At 41.7% G+C, this 27,686-nt stretch overlaps 1 protein-coding gene across 1 annotated transcript; it reads right to left on the bottom strand.

Moving 5' to 3' along the window:
- Positions 1-4,633: 4,633 nt before the first annotated feature.
- On the bottom strand, positions 4,634-27,584 carry atp2a2b (ATPase sarcoplasmic/endoplasmic reticulum Ca2+ transporting 2b). The gene is made up of 23 exons (XM_061095902.1): positions 26,968-27,584; positions 26,624-26,641; positions 26,426-26,508; positions 23,460-23,564; positions 21,143-21,281; positions 14,762-14,842; positions 13,873-13,958; positions 13,156-13,311; positions 12,903-13,044; positions 12,461-12,627; positions 10,113-10,201; positions 9,858-9,960; positions 9,641-9,772; positions 9,426-9,545; positions 9,086-9,304; positions 8,851-8,974; positions 8,499-8,710; positions 8,140-8,360; positions 7,846-8,048; positions 7,543-7,628; positions 7,289-7,422; positions 6,889-7,006; positions 4,634-6,393 (listed from the first exon to the last, which is right to left on the bottom strand). Exons 1-23 carry the CDS (start codon positions 27,086-27,088, stop codon positions 6,121-6,123), a joined length of 3,132 nt encoding a protein of 1,043 aa, XP_060951885.1. The 5' UTR covers positions 27,089-27,584; the 3' UTR covers positions 4,634-6,120.
- Positions 27,585-27,686: the final 102 nt, after the last annotated feature.

Raw genomic sequence — 27,686 nt, forward strand, 5'->3', positions numbered from 1 at the left:
GCTCCACCAGTTCAGAGCAGGCCTCCAGGAAACCAGTCCACCACTACACTGTCTAGCTGCTGACACTTGTCGTGGGCTGCTCGGGCTCCACAATCCATCCCATAATGAACAAGAGCAACCGGCTGGTCGGGCACTGGGACCACTGGGACCACTGGGACCGTGCTGCGCAGAGAGAGGAAGGAAACACTGGAGCTCACTTGGTGTTTCTCATGCATTATTCCACAAAAAGGTCACTTTTCAGAGGAGTAAAAAAATATCAAAAATCAAAATGAGGATCTCCTGACAGCTGGTGTCTTTGTGACCAGGGGGACGAGGATCTCAAGGGGGGGGGGAATAGGAGAAAAGAGGAGAAAGTGTTTTTTCTATCAGTCCTGGTTTACTCACTGTCTCCGTGTGAGGCTGGAGGAGGAGGAGGTGGAGGAGGAGGAGGAGGAGGAGGCTTCACTCCATGTCCTCCATGGATCCTGCTGCTGCTCCTCCCCGGGACCGAGGAGCCTTTGTACCCGCGGAGCTTCCAGGAGGACGCGGGGTCCTCAGGAGGAGGAGGAGGGAGCCGGGGCTGGGGGGGCGAGCTGGTCCATTATCCCATGTTCCTCCACAGCACTGGTGCTACTGGTGGTGCTGCTGGTGGTGCTGGTGGTGCTGGTTGGGTTTTCTCCTCCCTCTCTGTGTTCCTCCTCCAGCGTCCTCGGCCGTGATGGTGCCGCTGTGTGCGCTCCCATCTCCGGCCAGAGGGAGTGGGAGGGAGGGGGAGGGACCAGCGTGACAGCGAGGCGGCTGTTTAAAGAGACACACTCACCCCCTCACCTGAAAACACGCAGCCATTCATCCTCCTCAACTTCTTCATCCAAGACAATGAACTGATGATTTAAATGCTCTAAATGTGTGAACAGTTTCATAAAAACGAAATGAATCACATTTATTCACGAAATTAAGAACTGGAATATCTGACGGATTCAATATATTAATAACTATAGTATAGTAAAGTATAGTATAGTATAGTATATAAATAGATACTAATACATAATTTAGTCATTTGGTTTTGGTTGTTGGTTTGTTGCTGTTTGTCTTTATTTTCTGAACATGTATAGCTAACTTGTGTATGTACAAATATGTTTATGTTCTCATGCACCAACACTAACAGACTACCTTTATTCTTTCTTTCTTTTTTGGTCCTTTTTAGTTGTCATATTCTTATTTATTATTTATTTTACTATCTGGGCTTTTCTTCACTATCCTTTATTATTCATTCACCAGATCTTGTCTTTTCTTTATCCACTGATTTGTGTCCAGAGAGTGAACAGCAACATGTGTCCTACAAAATCAAAATGCATCAGAGGCAGTTACCTACTTTATACTCACTATGATTCAATCAACAACTGTATGGAAGTTTCATGTGAACGGTTTCATAAAAAAATAAATGAATCACATTTAGTCACGAACTAAAGAACTGGAATATCTGATGGATTCAATATATTAATAACTATAGTATAGTAAAGTATATTATAGTATATAAATAGATACGAATAAATAATTTAGTCATTTGGTTATGGTTGTTGGTTTGTTGCTGTTTGTCTTTATTTTCTGAACATGTATAGCTAACTTGTGTATGTACAAATATGTTTATGTTCTCATGCACCAACACTAACAGACTACCTTCATTCTTTCTTTCTTTTTTGGTCCTTTTTAGTTGTCATATTCTTATTTATTATTTATTTTACTATCTGGGCTTTTCTTCACTATCCTTTATTATTCATTCACCAGATCTTGTCTTTTCTTTATCCACTGATTTGTGTCCAGTGAGTGAACAGCAACATTTTTCTAAAAAATCAAAATGCATCAGAGTCAGTTACCTACATTATACTCACTATGCTTCAATCAACAACTGTATGGAAGTTAAATGTGAACAGTTTTATAAAAAATAAATGAAACACATTTAGTCACGACCTGGAATACCTGTTGGATTCAATATATTAATAACTATAGTATAGTAAAGTATAGTATATGGTATATAAATAGATACTAATACATAATTTATTCATTTGGTTATGGTTGTTGGTTTGTTGCTGTTTTGCCTTTATTTTCTGAACATGTATAGCTAACTTGTGTATGTACAAATATGTTTATGTTCTCATGCACCAACACTAATATACTAACTTTATTCTTTCTTTCTTTTTTGGTACTTTTGAGTTGTCATATTCTTATTTATTATATATTTTACAACCTAGGCTCTTCTTCACTATCTTTTATTATTCCTTCACCAGATAATATACATGGAAAGACAGCTATAGGTAATTTTTTTTTTTCATTATACAAGCAAATGTTTGTTTGTCTGGAACTCCTACAATAAAGTATTTGTTTGAAAAGCCACCACTTGCCATTTTTCAGGATTAATGTTTCCACTTGTTTCCATGTTCTTTTTTCTAATAGCTATCAATATAATCAATATGACTTCCTCTGTGATACTTTAAAAACCACCTGTGTCATAACATCATATGGCTGTGCTGCATATTTAGCCAAATGCTGCCACCTACTGGGGTATTATTACAAGTGTGGCTTTTTGTTCACTTTGTGTTTCCTGTGGTAAAATCAAATTCACCACTTAAAAATCATTAATAATAAATATAACTGCAAAAACTAGAGGCCCAACAGTACCCTCAAGAAACCACATTTCAGCAAAGTGCACAGTCCCTTAAACACCTATGAATAAATCTCTAAGATGTGTATTTGTGTATTCAATGTTGTATTGTAATTCTATTACTAAATATTGACCATGCAATGATGCATCATTCACATAACTACAAAGAACAAAAGAGACATGATTCAAATACTATAGTTTTATTTACCTGAAACCACAACCTCAGAAATGCATGTACAATCATTATTATTAACCTTTTAATAATGATCGTCTTTTTACATATGGTTAATATTGTTCTTCGACCAGGAGTTGCTGAGGGAGCTGCACAGGCCCCTCCCACATTAGATCACAGTTTTACAGCAGTTGATAAAGATATATAGTGATGATGATATAGAGGAAATAAGAAAACACTGTTGTATTGCAGGATTACCAATGAATCAAAGTGTCTGTAGCGTCCTCTCAGAAAAGGACTAATTCATCTATGTGAATGGTTCAGTGATCGGCCGACAGTAGTTAACAAAAGGGGGGGGGGGGAATATTAAGTTACGAAAATATTCAAACTCAAGTAGAGCACAGTCAAGTTCAACACGGGTCCGTTCTCATCGTCTAATATTGTGCAAATCACCCAGATCGTTGCAATAAAAACAGTGATTTTTTCCCTTATATCTACGATATAGTCATCTTAAAACCCTCTTAACGTTATTGGAGTATTATACATTAGAATCTATAAATACAAATTGCAAAGCCTACATACAGCTGAAACACATGCATATTCGTACACCTGATGTACGGCTAAGACCATTTAACCCAGTGTTTTTTATTTTATTTCAAAGATTCTCTAAGCTACCATGGAAGTCGGAAGCAAATTCTTCATGCAAGAAGGGACGAGGAGGGTGACGACAACTTCCCTGCACACACAAAACTGGAAATGGTGTCATATTAATTTAGCATCTGCACACAGAGGTATAGGTGTGTTAAGAATCGGGAATGTGTGTGTGTGGAGTGTGTGTGTGTTGTGGGACATGGGGAGATTTTCTAGCCCAACCATTTTTTTAAATGTCAACCCTTATGCATTTGGTCTCATTACTGTGAAAACGTGTATTTTTCCTTTTTTGTTGTATGGTACACACACACACATATTGCTGGTCATCATGGTGTCAGAGGTGTGTGTAGTTTAGAGTGAGCACAGACGCCAGATGGTCGGACGACTCGCGCCTCGGAGACCACTCTTTAAATTTTGTTAAACTTTTTATGAAAGCCAACCTAAAGAAGGAGAGAAAACATGAGTTAGTCACAAAACACATTTTATAAACAACTGTAAAACCTTTTTTCTACCATATTATCAGAAATAGGATTTCGCTTTGTGATTATAAGCAAAGTGTCAGAGTGGTGAAAAGAGCAGCACACAGTGACATTCACAGTGGAGGCATGTGGTCAAGGCCAAGTGTCTCTACTTCTCTCTAAGGATTGACAACCCATAATGCACTGGGAGTTTAAACTCTCCTCTGTGACCCTGATGCCTTTAAGTTTCCTGGAAAACATAATTTCCCTAAAAACGACAAATCCATTTCAAGGAGTTTCTTCTCGTTTCGTTGGATTCTACGGTTCTGACAGAACAATTGAGAAATGAAAAAAATGGATACTCACTCAAGTGACAGGGGAGCCAATGGAAAGCATTGAGGGAGAAAGCACACGGTTGTTGTTAAGTGTAACACAAACACACGGTGCAAACAAACCCAGGCTTCTGTCACCCCAAACGCATGCTTATTTAGACAAGAGAGACGGTGTGTGTCTGTGTGTGTGTCTGTTCCTCACACTTGTAGAAATGTCTATACATATGGGCTCTGATCCTACATGAATACACACACAACCAGAGTATGGTACACCCAGCACTACCTCTACATTTGAAAGCCTTTAGGTCAAATACACACGTGATCCATTTCACTGCTTTGTAAATTTCCCCGTCCCGTTGTGCCAAGAAAACTGAAGCATTCATATTTCTGAAATGATCTGTATTCAAGTATCATATGCACATACAAAAACACTGGAATGCGATTAATGGAGGAAACCATTCATTTGGCCTCATGAATAAAGACAGAAAACACTTTGATTCAAAGGGTTCAAGAGTGTATTTTTTTTTCCTTGAAGTAAAAAAACCACATTTTGTGTTCTTATTTGCAATCCAAGGTCATTTGGAGCACTTCTATTAGTTTTCTTAAGATTTTTTGAATATCATCGTCCTTTGAATCAAACGCCATGGAGATGGTTATTAACATAAGACATCCCCATTCAGTTCTGTCTCCAAAGCAAAAAACAAATAAAGTTAATGGTCAAAAAAAAAAAAATCATCAATACAAACAATATATATCCTTAAAAGTGTTAGAGTGGAGGAAGATTGTGTTCTTTGTTTTCTGCACAAGCAAATCGGGGCACACCTCAGATGTTACGCTTTGAGCATTGAAGAAACAAGCATCTAGAGATGAGCGGGAAAAAAATTCTTTGTCATATTGAGGTAGCTGTGCTCTGCCCAGTGCAGAAAAACTGGCTTATTTTTCAAATTATAATAGTAAAAAACCATCCACGTAGTTAATTTACACTCTAACAATGGGAACAGGAGGGGGACATATACAATTAAATTAGAAATGAGAAACCATATACAGTTCATGCTTGGTCATGGGACATGCGGCTTTTGCTTTCCAGGAATTCGTTTTTTTTTGTCTTTTCATTTAAGTGGAGCATCTGAACGTTCACTCCCAAACCTTTCCCACCCCCCCATCCTCATGTGTCGCACGCGGGTCGTCCTCTCAAAGAGTTCTCAGTTTAAGCTGAAGACACAATGGTAAACATTAGAAAATAAATCAAGGCGGTATGTCTAAGCCACGCTGGTCAAACAATTTACAAAGCCATTTAAAAAAAAAAAAAGTTGCATAAAATAGTGTTCATTCTCTGTACAGATCAATGATTTTCTGGTATCTTAAATTTTCTTTTCATGAGGGAATCTTAGCAAGAACAATGTGCTGTTGTTACTGTAGTGACATAAGACATAAGATATTCCCAAAATCCTTAAAAATATAAACCTCAAAAGGCAATATTGACAAAGAAAAAAAAAAAATGGCGACAGTATATTTCCTTCAAAACCAGCAACAAAGTCCACAGCTATATGAGTGATGGTCTTCTGACACTCGCATTTAAAGCCTCACCCGTTCAAAGATCCTATACCGACTCAAAACAGGTTACTTCTCAATGTTAACACCTTATATTATTTGTTTCGTTTTATGTGTTAAAGTTGGTCCTTCTCGTATACACACAGCAGGCACGCACAAAAACACACTCGAGCACTACAAACGCGCACACACACTAGCTATGCACATGTGGGAAAGGCAGAGAGGGGGGAGGTGGAGGGAGGAGGAAAGAGTGACGTGATGGTGGTAAGGAAGGGGAGGGGGAGGGGCGTGGAAAGGTCGAGGTTGTGCTCAAGTCAGTCAGGACCAGAACATGTCGCCCAGGTTAGTGTCGGCGCTGTAGATCCAGACGACCAAGGGGAGGGAGAAGGCCACGAAGGACCAGGAGATTCCCTCCATGCATGCAGACAGCGAGCAGCCTTTGGAGCTGGCCGGCTTCTCCAGCTCTTTACCCGGCTCCAGGTAGTTCCTGGCTGCAAACTTGAGTATCTCGTCCAGTAGAATGACGGGAAGAGACATCTTGAGCACCATCACCCACTGGATCAGGTTCAGAGGGGTGATCTGGAAGATGATCTGGGAAGAAGAACGCAACACAAACTTTATCAAGCAAATATGAAGTGCAAAACTCGCAATTTCACTTCCTTACAAAATCAAATAAATAAAACCTAACTACAATAATTTAACACTAAATAACAGCTTCGGTGCTTAATACAGCAAAATACTCCAGCTTCAAACTCGTCATCCATCGTCTCCCCACCGCTGAGGAGAGGGACCCCCACACTTCCAGCTGATGAGCTTGACTTGGGGGTCAAACACTGAGCATCCCTCTGCTCTTACATCTATCCCATGTGTCCTTTAGGCATTTAGTTCCCAGGTTGAGGTAGCTACTAGCTACCTGTAGGCTAACACTACTAATGCCAGTCATGTAGTGTGTGTAGCAGCCAGTCTTACGCAATGTTAACTAAACACAAGCAGAGATGTTTATGCTGCCTTTAAGCAAAGAAACCATTTCAGTAAAAGACTTTGTGTTGAGCTTCGGTCCGGTAGGTAAAAAGAAATATTTCTCACTGGAAGAGGCTCCACATAGAGGATGAGGAAGTGAAGAGACATGGAGAGGCAAATGGCTCCCAGCAGCCACACGTTCTCCCAGGGAGGCATACGCAGCAGGGACTGGTTCTCTGACACACTGAGACACAAGGACAAAGCCACATGTTTATTAAAAACTCACGCAAGAGACCTCACTCACCAGAACTGCAATGTGTGTTATCCATTATGGTTTGTGTGTGGAAGAGCACACAATTGAAGTTAAACTAACATAACATTAGTCAAAAAATGCAGCATATAAACGTGTAAAGATCTGAAGTTCAGCTGCTCACTCCTTCTGGGATTTTGTATTTATTTCTGCTGTCTATAGAGAAAACCTGCTGAACATGTTAATTATGAGCTAAAAGGTGCCTTGCTCACTCACCTGTTCAGGGCATTGCACATCTCAATGGTGACCAGCACAGACAGAGCCATGGTCATGGGGTAAGGGGATTCAAACACTTTGCAGTCCACACCCTGGAAGTCTGGGTTCTCTGGACCACACTGAAGGAAGTGGCTCTGTAAGAAGGGAAAGAATGATTCAGTATTTTTTCGGGGAGAGGGGGGGGGGGCACACAGATCAAGCAGGTCTTGTGTTCAAGTGCTTTGAATTAATAGTTGCTTGGTCATAGTTCATACCAGGTGGTAGAAGGTAACTCTTGGTCCATCCTCAGCAGCAACAAACCACCAGGCGGCAGCACCAACAGTGGCAGCGCCCACATAACCTGGAGGAGACAGAGCAGAGATTTACACATGCACACAGCCTGAAGACGGGAAGCTGTGATTGTATGCAAGCATTTACAAGTGAGTACCCACAATAATTATTCATTCATATCATGCTAATTCGGCAGGTTTCACTTGTTGAGCCCACATAGTAAAAAAAAATTGTCACACTGTCAAAAGTTTCTTTCTACAGTTAATGATCCAAGTTTCCTTCCTTACATCCAATAGCTAGGTATCTGAAGAAGAGCCATCCGGAGATGAGCGGCTCGCGGGCGTTACGTGGGGATCTGCTCATGATGTCCAGGTCCGGTGGGTTGAAGCCCAGAGCGGTGGCCGGCAAACCGTCCGTCACCAGGTTGACCCAAAGCAGCTGAACCGGGATGAGAGCTTCAGGGAAGCCCAGAGCGGCGGTGAGGAAGATGCTACACACAGAGGAGGCATGGTGTGTGTCAGACGGCATGAGTCATACAGAGGATCTACGCGAGTGTGTTTGTGTAAACTACTCATCCTTACCAGACAACCTCGCCCACATTCGAAGAGATGAGGTATCTGATGAACTGTTTCATGTTGTTGTAAATGGCTCGGCCTTCCTCCACCGCAGCTACAATGGTGGAAAAGTTGTCGTCGGCCAGCACCATCTCGGAGGCGGACTTGGCCACAGCTGTGCCGGAGCCCATGGCGATGCCGATCTCAGCCTTCTTCAGGGCAGGAGCGTCGTTTACACCATCACCGGTCTGAGGGGAGGGGCAAGAACCATCACCTTATCATTTTCAGCATTTTAGATCCTATAACTGTATTTATCTATACCAGCAAAATGAATGTTTGTGCTAGAGACAATCATCAAGGACTCAAAAGCTTCTCTCTTTTCTCACCATAGCTGTGATCTCATCATAGGACTGCAGGAACTCAATAATCTTGGACTTATGTGAAGGCTCCACACGAGCAAAGCAGCGAGCCTTGATCACAGCTTCTCTCTGTGCAACAGGGGACAGATCATCAAACTCCCTGCCGGTGTAAGCCATGCTGGAGACGTCATCCGTCTCACTGAAAATGCCAATACGTCTGCAGATAGCCACCGCCGTGCCTAAAGGAGGAAGGAGGGGACAACATTTACTTCTTAAGGCTTCCTGGAAATGCACATATGTACTTAACTAGAGGATATTTGAGCAATTATCTTTTGTGTAATGATGTGTTCTCTCTTATTCTCTGAGCAGACTCCCTCACCCTTGTTGTCTCCAGTGATCATAATTACTCGGATGCCTGCGAGACGGCAGAGTCTAATGGAAGCTGCCACCTCGGCCCTGGGAGGATCCAGCATGCCCACGCAGCCGACAAACGTCAGATCAGTCTGGGTGATAAGAAAAAAGATAAATAACTGCAGTTTAACAAAATCCCAACGGATAAGGAACCTGGGGGCCGAGTGTTTCCAGGGACTTGATCAATCATTCCCAGCTCTTACCTCATACTGAACAAAGCGGGTGGCGTCTTCTAACACCATTTCTTCTTTGCTCATGGGGTTGTCTCGGGTGGCCAGAGCCAGACAGCGGAGGGTGTCTCTGCCAGTTCCATATTCCCTGATGACCGACAGTATCTTTTCCTTGATGCCAGGGGTCATTGGCACCTTGTTGTTGCCGACACGGACGTGTGTGCACCTGTCAATCACACCCTCGGGTGCACCCTATGAACAGGGAAATGGAAATGAAAGCGTCAGTAAAACATTTCCGGTATAAACATACTTGTTGTGAGGTGTAGCAGGAATTATATTTTAAAAAACTCTTTGGGTTGTGTCCATGTCTCACCTTAACAAACATCTTGCTAGCAGAGGAGCGGGCTTTATTTGGAGTGCAGTACACAGACATAGACTTCCTGTCTCTGGAAAACTCCAGGGTAAACTCTTTCTTCATTAGCTGCTTGATCACCTAAAGTTACAGCAAAACACAACAGTGATTAGAACTCCTTTCTCCTATAATGAAAGAATGAGAAAGAGACTTGGAGGAACTGAAGGTTTCCGTACAGAATTACAGGCGTTGGCTCTCTCAATCTTGGACAGGCCTTTGACGTCCGTGTCAAACACGTTCATCTTCTCCACCAGGCACGTGAGAGCCGTCTCCGTGGCCTCACCAACCTTCTCAAACACACCTTTGGTCTGGAGAGGGACAAATGGTTATTTCAAAAACAGAAACATGGAGGTTGTTGTTTCAGGTAACATGCAAAAACTATTCGCTGCAAACCTCGTTAAAGTCCAGTGAGGAATCGTTACAGAGAGCACAGATAGAGGCCAGCTCCACCAGGGTATCGTACTGGGAACATTTGGCTGGCTTTCCATCATGGAACCTAAAGGAAATACAGGTGTAGAAATAAGGTATTGAGCCACAAATGCACAGTAATGTACATACATTTTATTATTTGGCTTAGATTTGTCATTTTCTAATTTGAATTATGAAATGTTGATTTTAAAGCACACAAGGTCAAGACTGAATACTCACACTTCTCCCTCTGGGGCGTATGTGGAGCCTGTGATTGTGAATTCGTTGAGGGAACAGTTCTCCCCCTCTGCTTTGTCCACGGTAAACATCTAAAATTACAAAAGTTGAAAAGAAACTATTAGTACTTAACACATTATACATTCACTGTCTCTGTGTCTAAAGCCAATGGCTGAGAGACCCTGCATCCAGCAGGTGGCAGCAGCCTCCCATCCACAAGGAACAGATTTGACATCATGAGAGGAACTGAACATAGAACAGGGTGAAGCAATGAAGTGCTGAGCCAAAGCAGATATGTACTGTGGTGGAGGAGGGGGTCCATAAATGTCACCTTACAGCAAAGCAGATGGAGATTTCCTCATGAATACAAACTGTACTGAAATGAATCACTCTGAGGCGGAAAAGGTTTGACCTTGATTATTCTAATATCTTGTGTGAGGGGACTAGTTATGTCACCTTTTTGAATTTGAATAGGAAAACAACACAATAGGTGTCTTGATGTTATACCGTTAATTGTTACATTCCTGCATGTGAAGCACCACATGACAAAAATCGAGAGGGTCAGGAGAGACGCACAAGGGATGAAAATAGAAATATCTGAATAGAGCGATGAGCTTGCATTATGGCTGCACTCCCCTCAGGCACCAGCAAGACTTCAAAAAGCAGTGATGTCAATTGTGGTCTGACCCACAACACCAGGAGTAAGATACTGAATAGAAACATTCAGTCACTTAGGAAAACTCGTTTTAATCCGGTCTTGTTCAGACATGGAGAGAAATTGGATGTTACAGATGCATCAGGCACAAATGTCTCTGTCAGTGAGAAACAAACACCAACAACAAGCATCCAATGGCTTCCATAAATTACTGAATATAATGTTGATGTGCAGGATGTGCGAAGGCAGAAGGGACTGAAAGCAGAGAGAGAGAGAGCGAGCGAGAGAGAGAGAGAGACTTCAAATGCAAGGTCAGTTATGCAACTCTACTGCTGGTTCTGCTGCAAGTGACTAACTACTGCATACTGATCAGCATGCTGCCTGAACAAGACGGGAGAGGAGAGCGGAATGAGGAGGGAAGCGAGGAGGAGGAGTAGGAGGGAGACAGAAGACCGACAAGATAAACGGCTGAGGACTAATACGGAGGGCGATGGAGACATGGAGCTAAAGCGAGGAGGAGGGTAAACAAAATAAAACGAAGAGACAATTACAGGAACAAAAGAAACAGGGAGGCAGCGTTAAAGGGGTAAATTATATACATTAAATAGCTCATTTAGTGAAGTTAATCATGCCCATGTGGGATGATCAAATAAATACACACACACACACACACTGAGTACTTCTGATTGTTATGTCATCTCTGCCTTTGTAAGAATAAATCATGATTATCCTTTACTAGCTATTCAACGTCATTGGCGCTCAGTGCTTAATAAATCTCTGCTGTCAGAAAAGGGCTGTGAGGGCTGTTTTATTACTCAGTAAAATTTACACATGAAAAGTTCTCATATGCCTGGAAAGGAGTCAGGCTTTATTCTTTCCATGTATGGCAACAGTTTTTATAAATCATATTTATTTGTGTTTCAGTTTGAAACTGGAGGAGGATGTAACCTGGGGTCAACACCCTTTAGTGGCTATATCCCATTAAATACTAATTACTGGGTAACAGACCAGAAACTGTTAGGAAACCTTGGATTGAATTTAGCATGAGAGTTCAATCAGTTAATATGTTAGTCAGAAACTCTCAGCTGTTGCAGTGCAAGTAGACATTGAAGTTTCTTGGCTCTAGTAGCTGCAGGCTAACATTTACACGGTTTACATGTTGTTAGATAAACCAACCAATGTCCGCTTCATTTCATGTGAACTGAGCTGAAATTTGAAGGTTAATGAACCGACTTTAAATTACTGCTTTCCATAGCAACAGTGCCCTAAGTGGGTAAATAAAGGATTTCTGTTTAAAAGTTAAATGCATAGAACCATTAACCTAGGCCACTAAACTGAACAAAGCTTTTATTTTGAAGGTATAATTCACGTATATCATTTATGAAGATCTGGCTGACATGTTTAGTCAAGACAAAATATATCTCATAATTTTGTTTATTATAACCTCTTTTATAGAAATTGTAATCTTAATTGGTTAAAACGGTCTATCTTTAATATTTTAATCTAACACGAAATTTCTTACATACAGAGCATAGTTGCTTAAGCTCGAAGGTTAGTTCATTTCAAAACCACCTCCAATGAAAAACTATCGTATTCTGTATAGTGTGGTGTCTGGTGTATATATATAAATTTATGATGACAATTCCAAAAACAAGAGGTTTCTGGTTTCTCTTTGTCTCAGCCACGGTTTGCTTACCCTGCACACAGACATCTGATTGGTGGTCAGTGTGCCAGTCTTGTCAGAGCAGATGACAGATGTGCAGCCAAGGGTCTCCACAGAGGGCAAGCTGCGGACAATGGCGTTCTTCTTAGCCATGCGGCGTGTTCCCAGCGCCAGGCATGTCGTGATGACAGCAGGCAGACCTGAAGAGAGACAAAACCCAAGTGGATGAGAGAAGATTTAAGACATACAACAGTGCAGATATATGGTTATTTAACAAAAAAAAGAAAGACATTTATATTTATTTAACTCAAATGGTGGAACAACTATTCTTTGTCCCTCCAGCGTGAAATACAAAAAAATAAGATTTTCGGAACCATCTGTTCAGCAGTCTGAACAGAAGAATAATAATGGAGCCTCTCAGGGCAAACAGTGTGTGAAGGACATGGCTGCGTTTGTGTGGCTCTCCAGTTCTCACCCTCGGGGATCGCAGCAACCGCCAGAGCCACCGCGATCTTGAAGTAGTAGACAGCACCTCGAATCCAAGAGCCTCCATGGACGGGATCATTGAAATGTCCAATATTGATGATCCACACAGCGATGCAGATCAGGGTGATGACCTGAAAATTAACGTTACACATTTATTATTTCCGAGGCTGTTTTTATTGACATTTTTAAGTACAAAAAGTGCAATAACAGCGTGGGGGGATTCATTTGTCATCACTAATAACCTTGGATAGTTGCTGTCCGAATTCATCAAGCTTCTGCTGCAGAGGTGTGCGCTCCTGCTCCGTTGCTGCCATCTCATCTCGGATTTTGCCGATCTCCGTGTTGCCAGCTGTGGCCACCACCACACCGACAGCCTTACCAGCTGCGATGTTGGTTCCCTGTGAAGCAGCGACAGGAGAAAACAAGCCATATTCAATGAGCCTCTTGACATATGGGAGAAACTAGTTAAACAACATATCTGAGGGTTGTATCTCAAAGGAGATTCAACACGCAGCAAGTATAAACACGCAGTGAAAGGGAATACGTCACTTTCCTAATCAAATTTTTTAGACACAGACCAAGGCAGGGTATTTGACTGTATGCAAATCTGTTTTGTTGTTGAAGGTGTTCAGCACGAAAATCCTTCAACAAATTAAATGACTAAACAGCAGAGGACACTTCATCTGTTCAGACATGCAGCGTTTTGCATATTTATTTATACGAGACAGAAAAAAGCAGGGATCGTAATAGATAATTATATGTTGTCCAATTTGATGTCCTTCTCAAATAAAAAGTGGATGTGAGGCAGGATGGTGAGATGAATAACAAAGGAGGAGGAGGATGGCAAAACATTGCTGCCTTTACAGGTGTTGTCAGGCTCACAGAGAGGGTTTTCTTTTTACAAAAACAAACCATAAAACAAAAGTGAGCAGCGGAAAACGGTCTCGAGAGTCACTCACAGAGAAGAGCATGTTCTTCTTGTCCTGGTTGACAGCACGTGGGTCGGGCACAGGGTCGGTGTGTTTGATCACAGACACGGACTCTCCTGCAGGAAGAGGAAACAAAACATGAGAGGAGCGAGCGTAGGGAAAACACCTCGGCAAGGAGAGCAAAGTGGTAGCTGCGATGTTTTGGTTGGTACTCTGGGCAGATATGCGTGGAAACGGCTTTGCAGCTGACTGAACAGGCCTGACAATTATCAAATGCTGCACTGCCGCTGCCTTTCAAAACACCATATCTGATGCTGTGTTTCCACCGTGTGTGTTTGTGTAATTAACTGTGCTGCTCTGATAGAGGAAGGCAGGGAGCTTTTGACGGGCGGCATGGCCATGAATGGGGAATGGAAGAGTGGAAAAATAGCAGAAACTCTGAAAATATCCCCTGGAATTTGCTTCCAATTAAGGCAGCAGAGCAGGACAAGAGTTTTAAGGACTTGATTCACATAAACCCTTTCTACCGTGCATTAGACATCCTTCAGTGTTCCCTGACTATTTTCCATTTACCTCACACGCCAATTATCTATCAATAGATTAATCTATTTAACATTAACTTTCATCTGCCTCTCTTGTTTTGCTTAGGTGTTGACTGCGCAGCCATGACTGCAGGGTGTAATGAGATCATCTGCATGGAAAGGAAGTGGCAAAGTGCTTATTCTTTTGCTACTGGGTTGATCAGAAGAGGCGAGTTGCTGCAGATTGAGGCCAAGAAACACAGATTATACACGTCTTTAAAACTGAGCTATAAAAGGAAGAAGGAATAAAGGCCGTATGATGAGGGTGAGGTCAGTGAGGGACAGAATCATGACCAGACAGACACAGACAAATAGGCTGTAAGTATAAATGGTTTTACCTGTAAGAATGGATTGGTCTACCCTCAGTGTGGTCGACTTGATAGAAGTCAGCCTGATGTCTGCGGGCACTTTATCACCAACTGTGGAGAGAAACAGAAATGCAAAAGGAGACGACTAAGTACCTTTCAACAACTTAAAAGCATCTTTCAATGAAAACTGATCATCAAGTGAGTGATACATTGTATAAGCGGATTAAGTTAACATTGAGATTGTACAAACACAATTTTCAAAGCGGTGAAAAAAAGGCAGTGTTGTGTAAATCTCCATGTAAAAAAATAAATAAATAAAAAGGACACGTAAGATGAGAGTTGCGCTTAATGAAGAAAAAAAATACTTTAAGACGAAAGCAATAACAAAAAACAAATCACCACACACAGACACGTAGATCTAAGAAATTCAATCCATCGCTTTGTTTTTCCAGCTAAGGCCTCTCGGGAGCGATAAAATAATCAAACTCATGTTATTTGTTTGGGGAGACGCTGAGAGTGAGAGTCATGCATTCAAATATTGTTAATGTTCAGCTCATCTCCTGCACAAATAGATTGCTGCTCATTTTTTCCCACTAACAAGAGGCTTTATCGATCCCTTGTAAAACAAACATAAATGTGGATAAACACCAAATTCCAAACAAGTGTTTATTTTGCAGAAAACAGATAAAGCACTGATGTTTAACAGCTTTGCTGAGAATAGGGGAATCAGACAGTTTGACTCCTTTGTATGGCTTTGTGCACTGTTCAAGTCGGATGTGGAGAGATAGAAAGGGCTGATAATGAAACTTTCAGCTTTGTGGTTTGATTGAAGTTTAAAAGTATTCAAAACTCAAACCACTTTGTGAACATCTGCTTTCAAAAAATGTATTCATACTACCAACAGTGTGTAGCTGAGGTATGCTATGGGACTAAATACAGACATGAAGTTTTGTATTTCTTAACATCGATGGGGAATCAAAAAAAAAACTGAGAGAATTGAAAAAGTCTGTGACGTACATTTAAGTCTTGTATGCTCCCTGTATAATACTCTACAATATTAGTTAGACAAGCGATGCGTCCCCATAGCACAGAAAATTGACGTGACGTTTTAATGAAAAACTAAAGCACAATGGAAAATTCCACTGATGCACCAAAAAGAAACATTACTTTCAGTTTACAGTAAGAGACATCATGCCGTCTGAAAGGCTGAAGGCAAAGGCAATATAAAGTGATGACCCAGAGGCTCTTAAGAGAGCCCTCTGTGGACAGTGGTGACAGACATGTAAACCAACCCGAGGGCCTCTGCGGTGCCCTTCTGAGTGGAGAGGAAGAGTCGAGGAGGGGGGAGGGGGAGGCGAGGAGAGAATGGGAAGAGGTATTAGATGAGTCCAGCGAAAACACACGTCCAAAAATGGGAAAACTATTTTGATCAGTTGCAAACGGGCTGCTGGATTTGGGGGAGGGGATGCTGATGATAAAAAAAACTTCTGTTTTAAGCGAGGAGAACCCGCTTTACGTCATTTGTATTGAAATAGAAACAGAGTGATGTGTCCTTGTTTAAAGATTGTTCATTCATCCCTCCCATTCTCAGGAGTTTATGGCAGCTTCCAGCTATTAATACAGCCTGGACAGAGCAAATTCTACACAAGAATTATGTAACTAATAAAACTTAAGCCTCACTGAATTGTTTCACATTCTGCTTGCACTATGAACATAATAATCTTGTTACTGTAACCTGTGGTACTGCGGAGTTCATGGTGAGTGACATTGCTTCTGAACTGTACTGACTTGTACGACCAAATTTGGTCTTCGAGGTGAAGAGAGGCTGTCAAAGCCACTTCATCACCTGTCTGCCTTCAAACTACATGCCCCCTTTAACATACAGGAGAATGTGGATGAGAGGAGCAGGCAGAGCATGGGGGGGGGAGGGTTGTTGAAGGCAGGGGAAACGAGTAACCTGCAGAGATCATAAAATACTCAAAGCCATCTGGGAAGGTTCCTCCAAAAGTGATAGTGAAACACCTCCATATTTACTCCCCCATCACTCTGTACTAAGAACATGGTCTGGCAGACATTTATCATTAAGGCCATTCAAATAAACCTACTTCTTTTTGGAATTATAAACCCATTATGTTTCAATGACACGTTACAGATGTTCCAATACCAGCATTAAAAAAAAACTCAGATACTGCCACAAATGCCTCTTATATACAAATATACATACAGCTGCAATTGTTAATTACTGTTATCCTTTATTAATGTTGCCAAATATGCAGAAATAACCAGACAGTTATTTTGCAGTTTTCTGCAGACCCAGAATTCGCAGCTGTTCCAACTGAGAGTGACAGTATCCTTTCGTTTCATCCTACAAAAGATGCTCTTTTTAGCTCCAACTTTCCTGGGAAACAGCAAACAGCCTCTGGGACCTTCCCTTCTCTCATGTGAACAAAAGGGCCTTATCTGTGTTATCTGCTCCCTTGAGTGAAGAACAAATGTCAGTCTGCATACTCTTGAGTGATAACACCCCATCTGCTTGTAAAGACTCAGGCTGTCTTCAGACTCTATCCAGGATCTGCAGCCCCTCTTCTCTCCCTGTTATCCTATCCATGGACCCAACACCTACACAAATGTGACGGAGAGTAAAGTCTCAACTCAAGTATCTCAGGAAATGTGAACTGCAGATACAACTATCCCATATAACAAAGTGTAAGGTCATGTCAACATCATAACATGGAGTGGAGCATTTTAAATCAGAGATATGCTAACACAGCACCCAACTATTCATCATGGGGGGTCCAGTGAAAATTTTGAGGCCTTAAGGGAGTTGTATATTTACTCTCCCAGTGACTGAGCCTCGCTGATGTGTTAGCACGTAGGCTCGCAGCCTTCAGGGACCTTTCATGAGGCCCTCGAGAGACTCCTCTTATGAATGGAAAAATCCCAAGACCAAATTTGCAGGCATAGATATCATTTCTGTATCTATGCTGTGTGAGGACGAAAGTGAAACAGACAGGCAGCAAGCGACAGCCAGAGACAGATAGCAGACTATTGTACTGTCTTAAACTTAACAGGAACTCTGGACATGTGGCCGTCTGGAGGACAAACTGTTTATGAGTCTGAATGTGAACCCTTTCCAAATGTTACATCCTGTCTTTCTGCCCAAATCCTAAACCCAGAGCAGGACAGAACCACAACCCAGGGACAAAAGAGCGGGTAAGTAACTAATGTGATGAACATCTAGGTTTAAATTCAACTACCAAGCATTAATCAACCAGAAAAGACAGCAGTGGGGAAAGATAATCTTTATTCCTTATGCACAGGACGTTCCTGCTACAGGGGTCAAGGGCATCACTTTGGCAGCTAAGAACCTCTAGCTCAAAAAGCCACTGCAGGCTGAAACAAAAGCAAACTAAAGAGGATTGTCAGACGTGTCTTAGAGTGCTGGCTAAAAATAGACCCAGTAGATTGACAAAGTGAATTTTTTAATGAAATGTCACGATAGACAGGATGCGGTGTTAAACCAAGTCATTGTGATATGGGTAACGCAAGCAGGAAAATGAAGGCATTAGTGAACAGAAAAATTACAAACTCTCCCTCTAAAATGAGCTGAAGTGTCAAAATCTGTGGCAGAAAAAACTAACTGGAAGTTAACATTTTCGATATAGCCGACTGTGCTGGGACTGGTAAAGCTACTGCATGACCAGTTAAGTAAAGGAAACCCGTCTGACATTCAATGACAGTAGGTGGACTTCAGTTCAAGAGACTTAATAGTGATGTAACATACAAAAGTAACCTTCACTAGCAGAGCATGGGTAAATTCTATTTAGGTCAATTTAAATTCAACATTATGTTAAATTTCTTCTCCCCTCGCACTATTAATTAACTTTACATTCAACTGGACTTGAACTTTCGCTAAAATAAGAAGAATTAGAATGCACCAAATTGAAATGCATCTTAAAGAGCATTGTAAAGACTGTGCTTGATGGCCATTTGCTAAAGGTAGACACTCAAAACTCTGCCACAAAAGAAAGCAGGTGTGTCACTGAATGCTTTGGCACCAAAGAGGGACTCTTGCTGTGAAACTGCGGTATCAATGATAGTGATACCAAATTTATATTGCAACAAAACCAATTGTTTTCACAACACAGTCAAAACACTCAAATGTGACACGCAAGCAAAAACACCAAAGTAAACATGTCGCAGAGGAAAATCCTTATAAGCTTTTAAGACAAGAGAGCACATGTCTCTGGGTATAACTTGTGTTTTTTTTTTTAGATCTAACTTAGAGCTCCACTTAACACTTAACCACTACTCAGATGGAGTAGCCCTGCTGGTGACAGCCAATTATCAGAGCTCCAGATCTAAAAGTACTCCCAGGATATAAACATACGCCTGGTCTGACAAGACACTTTGCAGCCTGGCGTTACACACATGCATCATGAGGCTGCACACGGCTACTCAGTGGTTTCCCGGTTGGTTTCCCCACCACAGCTAACACAAACACATTCACACATGGTTTTTAGGATAAGTAAATGTAGCTAAGCAAGCTCATTACACTTTGAGACAGATCCATACTGTACAACTTAAATCTGTTAATCAGCTCCATCCCCATTACTTATGTGACCGCAGAGGCCCATCTATCTTTTTTTTTACCGCAGACAGTACATCAGAAGCTACAACTGTGTATATAATGCTGATGGGTTATTTTGATTCAGATACTGTCCAACTAAAACATTTAAGTTGGCACACTGAATTACCCACGTGCCTCTGAATAGGGCATAATAGAAGCTGGAACACAGACAGCCGTTCTGAATGTCAAGTGCAGCAGTCAGTGCTGAGATGTAGTTCTGCCAGAGAGGAACAAGAGGTGGAGGCTTGTTGTTCACTGACATCAGCAAACTAAAGAATTGAAAGCTCACAGGATTTTGGGAACCGTCTTTCATAATCAGATTCCATTTCCAATTCTTGTCCAACCTTGGTTCAGATTATTGTTGAATTTGAGTAAGAAAATGCAGACTACAAATATTTTACGTACTTTGAATATCGTCTGTTGAAAAGTAATTGATAAGGAGGCTTTTGGTAAGAAGATGTTTGTGGGTTCCCACGTTCATTGCTCAGTGTTTTACATTTGTTATTTCTTAGGCTGCAAGTGTGAACATTAGTCTCTGCAGTGTCACAACAAGCTGCAGACAATGCTTTGTCATGTTCGACAGGCTTCCTCAATTATCTTTTTTGTATAGTATTTTTTGATGCTTAACTAAACTTAAGCACTAGCGCTTATCTGACATATAGTAAACATTACATACAACCACTGATGTCTTTGTAATTTGTGGTGCAGACTAAAGAACAGAAGGCCATTGTTTTAGCGTGGCTGAGTGACCTCACTGATGTTGTCTTGTGTCAACATATAAATGTACAAGATCTCTTTGTCATGACTTAATCCTTCACTTGAGTTCTCAAAATACGAGCCACTGCGAGAATTAAAATCAGCGTGTTACGCCGTTGTTGGTCTGATCCCTAAAAGTCCAGGATTGGGCTCGAATTATCAGTTCAGTCCCTCCAGGCGACAAAGACTCATCAAGTGGAGCAGTCTTTTCTGGGTCCCCGGAGGGAGCTGCAGAGTGAGTGTAACGGGCACAGGTAGCTGTGCACCTGAACTCTGGATGAATCTTTAGTCGCTGGCTTTTGTTTCACATCTCGTGTCAAAAAATACTGCTGCACATCTCCGATCACTGTCAACCCGAACATCTCATCAAACCCTGTTCAATACCTGGCCATTTGAAAAAGCCTTTAGAAATAAATTACAACAGAATATAATTTTTCTGTGACTTTTTTCCACCTTTGTTTAATTTATGACAAAGAAATTGGAGAGCTATGTCATTAAGAGAAACAGAGAACGAACGAATGAAAGACAACCAATCAAAGAGAGAAAAGAGGCCAAGTGAGACCGACCCAGTGAGAAAACAAGAGAATAGAGGAGCAGTGACGCAAAAACCATAAACACATGTGGCCCAGTCCAAGTTGAGGTTAGCCAAGAAATGTTCAGGAACAGACTGGACCTCTGCTCTTGTGTTGCATAACTGCTTCTCTTTCCTGGTGCAACAATTAGTTGGAAATTGTCGTGGGAGATGAATAGGATGAGAGATCAGCTGTGTGTGTTTGGACTGCGTGAAGCGTACGTCACAACACTGTTGATGATGTTTACAGAACTGTTATGCAGCTCTTTCAGTCACCGACTGCATCTGCGTGTTGAATAACATCAACTCATGAGGCAGAAAAACATTCATCCCAGACTTCTCCAGTTGATTTTTCTGTCGTCTTGCCATCATAACTTACAAGCAAGTAAAAACCTTCTGAGTATTATAATTCATCTCGTCTGAGGAGTGCAAGTCGAATATCTTTCAGTCTTACCTGCCACCTCCACGATGTCCCCAGGCACAATGTCCCGGGCCTTGATTCTCTGGACACTCTTCCTGTCCTGGCGGTAGACCTTCCCCATCTCGGGCTCATACTCCTTGAGCGCTTCAATGGCGTTTTCTGCATTTCGCTCCTGAACAGTAGAAGTAGGATTAAACGTTAAAATTAAGTACATTCCATACAAACACAAACTATAATATAAGACGGGCAAGACGAATAGAAAGATCAAAACAACTATGTCCTCAGATACCAAGTTACAGCCAAGTTATTAAGAGTTGATTTAGCCTAATCTTTACATAAGCAAAAGGACAAATAAAAAATAATCTCTGTGCACATCATGACACGGTTTGGGATAGACGAGGGAGAAGTATGTAAACATTGGGTTGTTTTATAAAAGGCTTAACAGGAAAAACACACCCATCAACCACAATCACTGATGGCTCAGAATTAACTGTATCAAACAGGCCAAAACAAGAAAATCCAGCAAAGATGTTTTGTATTTACCCTTACTTCTGACTTTTCTTTAAATTACAGGAAAAATATTTAAGAATTTCTGTTTAAAATATTCAAAAGTTAGAAGTAATCATCAAAACTCGAGGATTACTTTATAATCGTGTTCCTCTACATGCCACGGTTCATCTCCTACAGTTCCCGATTCTATCTGATTGGGTCGACTCGGTGTGACTTCATCTTTGCCAATGTATTAATAGAACAGTCACTCAGATTGCAAAGGATAAGGAGTTATTTTCCCTATTGCCAATGATACAGGTATGCTGCCCCCTATTTGTCTGGTGTATAAATTCAATAGTTTTTCATACACATGGCCTCTAAATTCACAGGTATAAGCCAAACATTTTTTCTGTTGTTTGCCCTAATTTCCCCTGCCTGACTGATTTGTCTCAGATTGGACAGGTTTAGTGGCAGCTCACAGCGTGGTAGGCAGGCAGGCTGCACTCACCCGGACATGACAAGACAAAGAACACAAGCTCCGGACATGATGGGCTTTTGTAGGAGATAGCATCGGTTGACACAAAGCTATTAAAATGGCTGCCAGCGTAGGTGAGGGTTTACAGGGTTAAAGGAGGCTGGAGAAGGCATGACAAACTACAGTGTTCAATTCGAAGAAAGGCTATTCTAAATTCAAAACAGGTATGGCCAAGTCAACAGCAGTTACCTCCTCCACTTGTACATCACATGGGCTTTGTTTGCATAAACGAAGACAAACATCATTTGCTTGACAACTCGCCATGCCATGACACGCAGCATTTTCCGTAATTTACGAGACACGCGATGCAGCAGATACATTGAACTTGCCAGGTCTAATCTTTGAGAGTAAGGGTGTAATTTAAAAGCAGGGTGATTGGTCTTCAATTGGTATATTGGAGGATTAATCCCAGGAGACGTTGCACAAGCAGAGATGCACTTTTGAACTCTGACAAATGTAATAAAAAACAGCCTTAATGGACACCTACAGACCACAGCCTATGTTAAAGTGTGAAACAAGGGATGTATTTTGCACATATAATAAACTGATCATATATCAAACACAAGATACTAAAAAGAAAGGTATCAGGCAATTGATATAAAGCTGCATTTATGAGATCTAGAAATTACATTTATTAACCAGACATTTGAAAAAAACTTATCAGGATCCACTCTAACAATAAGGAATTACCGCAGAAAGCTATGTTGACAACCATGAATCATGTCAAACAGGAACATGTCAATCACTGTGTTGTTGGGCCATTTTAATTCGATTGGCATGGGTACCGGTCTAAAAAGAAAAGATAATTCGTTCTTCTGTTTGCCTGAATTCACAACTGTTGCTGCCTTAGCTTCCCGACTATAATTAAGGGGCATGTTGACAAATCAATACGGCTTCTCAAAGGAACTGACACTGTAAATCCCCGGGGAAAGCTCGGACTCAGCAGGCACGAAAGAACACAGAGGCAGAGATAGAGTTCCTTGCTAGAGAAACTTAACTCTGGCAGACCGAATGTTGCCCAGATCAGTTAAAGGGTAAATGCTTGAGTCATAAAAGGGTAGGTCAATGAATGAGGATTAAGTGAGGAGGAAGTGGGGCAACCTGGGTTTCATGCGTGTTTACCCGAAGGAGCCAATAGGATGTGTGCTGTATCCTTGGCCTGAATGGGACACTTAAATTTTGAACGTCTGTCTTTCGTGATAACAATTTAAGTAAAAACATTTCGTTCACCCCTTCAGTAAGAGGCTGATAACCTTTGTGCATTCCCAAATATCACCATGGAGAAAAAATACTGCAGATGCTTTATAAAATGCAAAGTGTGTTTACCTGCCAGACTCCCACAATAGCATTTGCTATGAGAATAAGTAGGATAACAAAAGGCTCCACAAACGCTGTAATGGTTTCCTCTCCCTCTTCAAACCAGGCCAGCACCTAAAAGACAGAAAAGAAAAGTACAGTTAAATTCAATACAAATAATTGCTAATACTGAGATACAGGGAGCACAGAAGTACCAATCTGAGGTAACTGCACGCATGAAACTACTAATATGCTTGTTTAATGACAACATGAAGAGGTCTTTGCTGAAAACAACATTTTTGTACGGTTATTCAGTTGTGTCACATCATTATTGTTGCATTTCTCCAGGGGACAAAGCTTGCTTCAGCGACAACGGGAGCCCGATAATACACTGATTTCTTAAGTAAGGGAAACGTTGACACGCTTTGTAAAGTGAATTGTGGAGCTCGATTTCCACGGAATATGAAATTCAAGCTACTTAATACAGCAGATATTTCTTAAATCGCCACAGCATACAGCAGATAACATCTGTCCACTGTGGGCCACCACTGCACGTCATCCACATGAATGGAACAAAGAGGAGGTAGAAAGGTCAAAGCTATTTTGAACTAATTGTGCATTTAGTGATGTGGGAGAACTAGATTTCAAAGTATAATTTTTCCCAGCCTTCTCATACAAACAATAACTCAATTTGTGAAAGTATATTCACTTCTGTAGGATTCTATGTCCTATCATAATGACCAAAGTTCTTAGAATACAATGCAAAAACAGTATATGAAAAGTGCCAGATTGAATAGGTTGAAGAGACATTTAGCAGTGAATATAGAATAGTCACGTTCACAATTACATAAGCTTCAGGTGGCTCCAAGTCATTACCATTTACTTGATGAATAATATCATGTTTGTTTTGGTATGATAATGCCATTTCTCCCCACGTGGCTTCACCACACACATTGCTTAAAGGCACGGTTGTGCCGGAACCTCACTTTGACTTTTACACATTTGGCATAATGATTTTAAGCACCTAACAATCATTTAATAATTCATAATAAATATCAAGTAAGACTCTGCCAGTAATACTGAAACTAGGCCCCAGTGTGATGAAAGAAAATCATGTCAGAGAGACCAATAGTGTTATAACCACTTTGTCCTCTTTTAGAATCTGTGCCAAGAGATAATTGTGTCAAATGAAATGCCACCCCACCCCCACCCACTACTCCAACCTATTTAAGAATAGCCAACTTAATGTCAAATTAAATTCAAGCAAACTAAATAATTGGTGTTGTACACATTAAGTCCCCTGAGCAACTGAATGTTTGTCTGTGTCTTTGTACTTGAAATAAATGTCAACGCACAAGCTTGTGTGATTGAGAGCGTGCTGCTCACAACATCTTTTGATTTATACGCTTTGCAATCATAGCTGGATGTCGTCGTGCCTCGAGAATGGAAACACAGGGCCACGGGATTGTGAGTCTGACACGGTCACATAAACTACACTGAGGATAGCCACTTACTACCAAGTATGACTATTCATTTGTGGCACTGTCATGCTGTTCACAATAATAACATGAACCCTGCCTGTCATACCAGTATTGAGATGTCTTTTAATGGAAGTTTAGTCACTTCTTGGTTGCAGTAGCAAGTTAACACCAAGATATTAAGGGTTAGGGTTAGAGCAGAGAGAAAGCAGAGAGAAAAACTAGTCGGGTGTCTGTAGCTTTCACTCTTAAAACACACATGCTCATGTTAAAGTAACATGTTAAAGTGACATAATTATCTGTTTCAACATGTCAGCGTTTCTTTTTAACTTTGGACGACTTTACTATTGACATGTTGTCATAATCTCCATGAAACAAGAGGCTCAAAGTGGCTGCAATAGTTTGAGATCTGTTAGTAGAGCAAGAGCGTATTTGCACTCTGACAAAGTAAATGAAGACTAAAAATTCTGTAAAAGATGATCTGGGTTTTGTCCCCGGACAGATTCTGGGAACCTTTCTCCTCCACTTTGTACACGTTTCTTACAAAGCAGTGGTCTGCGCTGACTCAATCAGAAAAGTACTATATACACTCTGTAAGCTGACAGAGCTGTGCGGAGAGGAAACAAAAATCACACCCACTGGACTGATCAGTGCAACGGTGAAAAGAAAGATGGTGGTGGTGGAGAGAGACAATGTACAACTGGCAGAGAGCCATGTTTCTTCTTCTTTTAATCCCACTCCACACTGAATATTCTATTCTGAAACATATAAAACAGGCTCATCTATTTAAGATCTCAGAGTGAATCACCCTCTCACTACTGCAGCACTAAAACACTGTTCCTGTACTCAGCTTATCTTGAGCGTCGAACACTTATGAGCGTGACAAACGGCTCACAGGCCATTACTACTTATCTTGATTAATAAAACAAGTGCGGCACAAGTAGACCCGTGCACAAATTAAATACAAGGTATTTAATTAATTTAGCTAAAACTAGCACTCACCCTGATAGGGGTGGGACAAAATATTGACATGTCATTGTTTATTCATCATGACTCATGAAATTTACGATATCCCGGTGCCAAAGATCAATATCTATAGAGTTTAGACTTATGTCAGATTATGGTCCTTTTACATTAGAATGACGGCATGTGTAGAGATTGACAAGTAGCAGTTTGTTTAAGACTTAAGACGACAAGATGAGACTAAATGGACATTGTTCCAACTCAGTTTGTGTCATAGTGTGAAACTTACGCCAAACTGCAGTGAAAAAATACACAAAACCCGCAATTTGTATTCTATACAAAAAGCAGACAGATATCTTGATGTATCGTTATGGTTGTTTTGGAGAATATAGATTTTTTTGGGGGGGGATTATATTGTTCTCGTGGGTCATGTATTCCACATCATATTGTGAGTGACCCTGCCATCCCCCAACCCCTAATCCCTAGATTCCCTACACGTCAGTTGAATTAACACTGAGCAAAAACCACTTGTGCCCAAACATGCATTATACTTACAAAGGATATGCAGGCAGCGAGTAAAAGGATCCTGACAAGCAGGTCTTCAAATTGTTCAACCACCAGCGACCACAGAGATTTACCTGGAAAGAGTTTCATTCACAGGAGAAAGTACAAGTGAGTCATTGAGAAAAGCATGAATGAAAACAGGTGACTCCTTGCATATATATTTAAATATATCATAAACTGTGCACTCACCCTCTTCAGCTGGCAGCTCTGCACACCATCCCCCCATTCAGATCCACGGGCACGGAAAGAAAGAAAGAAAGAAACATGGAGATGAATCAAAAGTTAAACCAAACTGTGACGTCGCAGCGGTGGGATATAAAGAAAGATGGTGCGTCAGGATACGAGTCAGGACACGATTTCAACACCCACATCGTGACGTGACCAACCGCTGCTCCTCCGTGACACCGGTGTGTGTGTGTGTGTGGTGTAGGGTAGGGGGGGAGGATAGATAGAGAACAGCCAGCTAGGCTACTTGTTTTCGATCTACAACCCCCCAACCCCCGGGGCTCGGCTGTTCCCCAGCTTGCTCTTACCGTTGGGTCCGAACCTCTCCCGCTGCTTCTTCACCTGCTCGGTGCTCAGGCCGGTGCTCTCGTTCACGTTGAAGAAGAAGCTGTAAACTTCCTCCACGGTCTTCGTGTGCGTGTTGTCCATGATGACGGACACAAGTCGACTCGACCCGCCGCTGTTCTCTCCCGGATCTCAACCCTGTTCTCTCCCGGGGGGTTTAATAAATAAATAACGTGGATAATAACAGGAAGTAGCAGTCTAGCCAGGTGGATTTCGCCCCCCGCTGCTGCTGGTGCTGCTGTTCTTGTTGTGCTGTTCCCGGCTTCAGCAGGTGCCCGGCGAGCGGCTCCTGAGCTAACGGTGGCTAGCTAACAGGCTAACGCTAGCTTGAATTCACCGGCTGAGCTGAGCTGCTTCCCCCGCTTGGCTCATAGCAACACGTCGGTCTCCGCCGGTTGGTTCAACGACTTCCGCAGCTGGTGCTAAGCGGCGACACCTCCGGGGCAGTTTCGGTCCAGCTCGATGGTTCTATACACATGTGGCGGAGTCGCAGTTCGATTCCCGTTCCGCCTGTGTGTGCGTGAGTGTTGCGGGATCTCCGGCGTTCTCCGCTGCAGATCTCGCGTACGTCGAATGCGGTGTTCGGTGTCCGCATGTGGAACCAGCTGATTGGTTGGACATACCGGAAGTGTCTCTCTCTCTCTCTCTCTCTCTCTCTCTCTCTCTCTCTCTCTCTCTCTCT

The sequence above is a fragment of the Limanda limanda genome, chromosome 1 (assembly GCF_963576545.1).
Source record: "Limanda limanda chromosome 1, fLimLim1.1, whole genome shotgun sequence".
NCBI lineage: Eukaryota > Metazoa > Chordata > Actinopteri > Pleuronectiformes > Pleuronectidae > Limanda > Limanda limanda.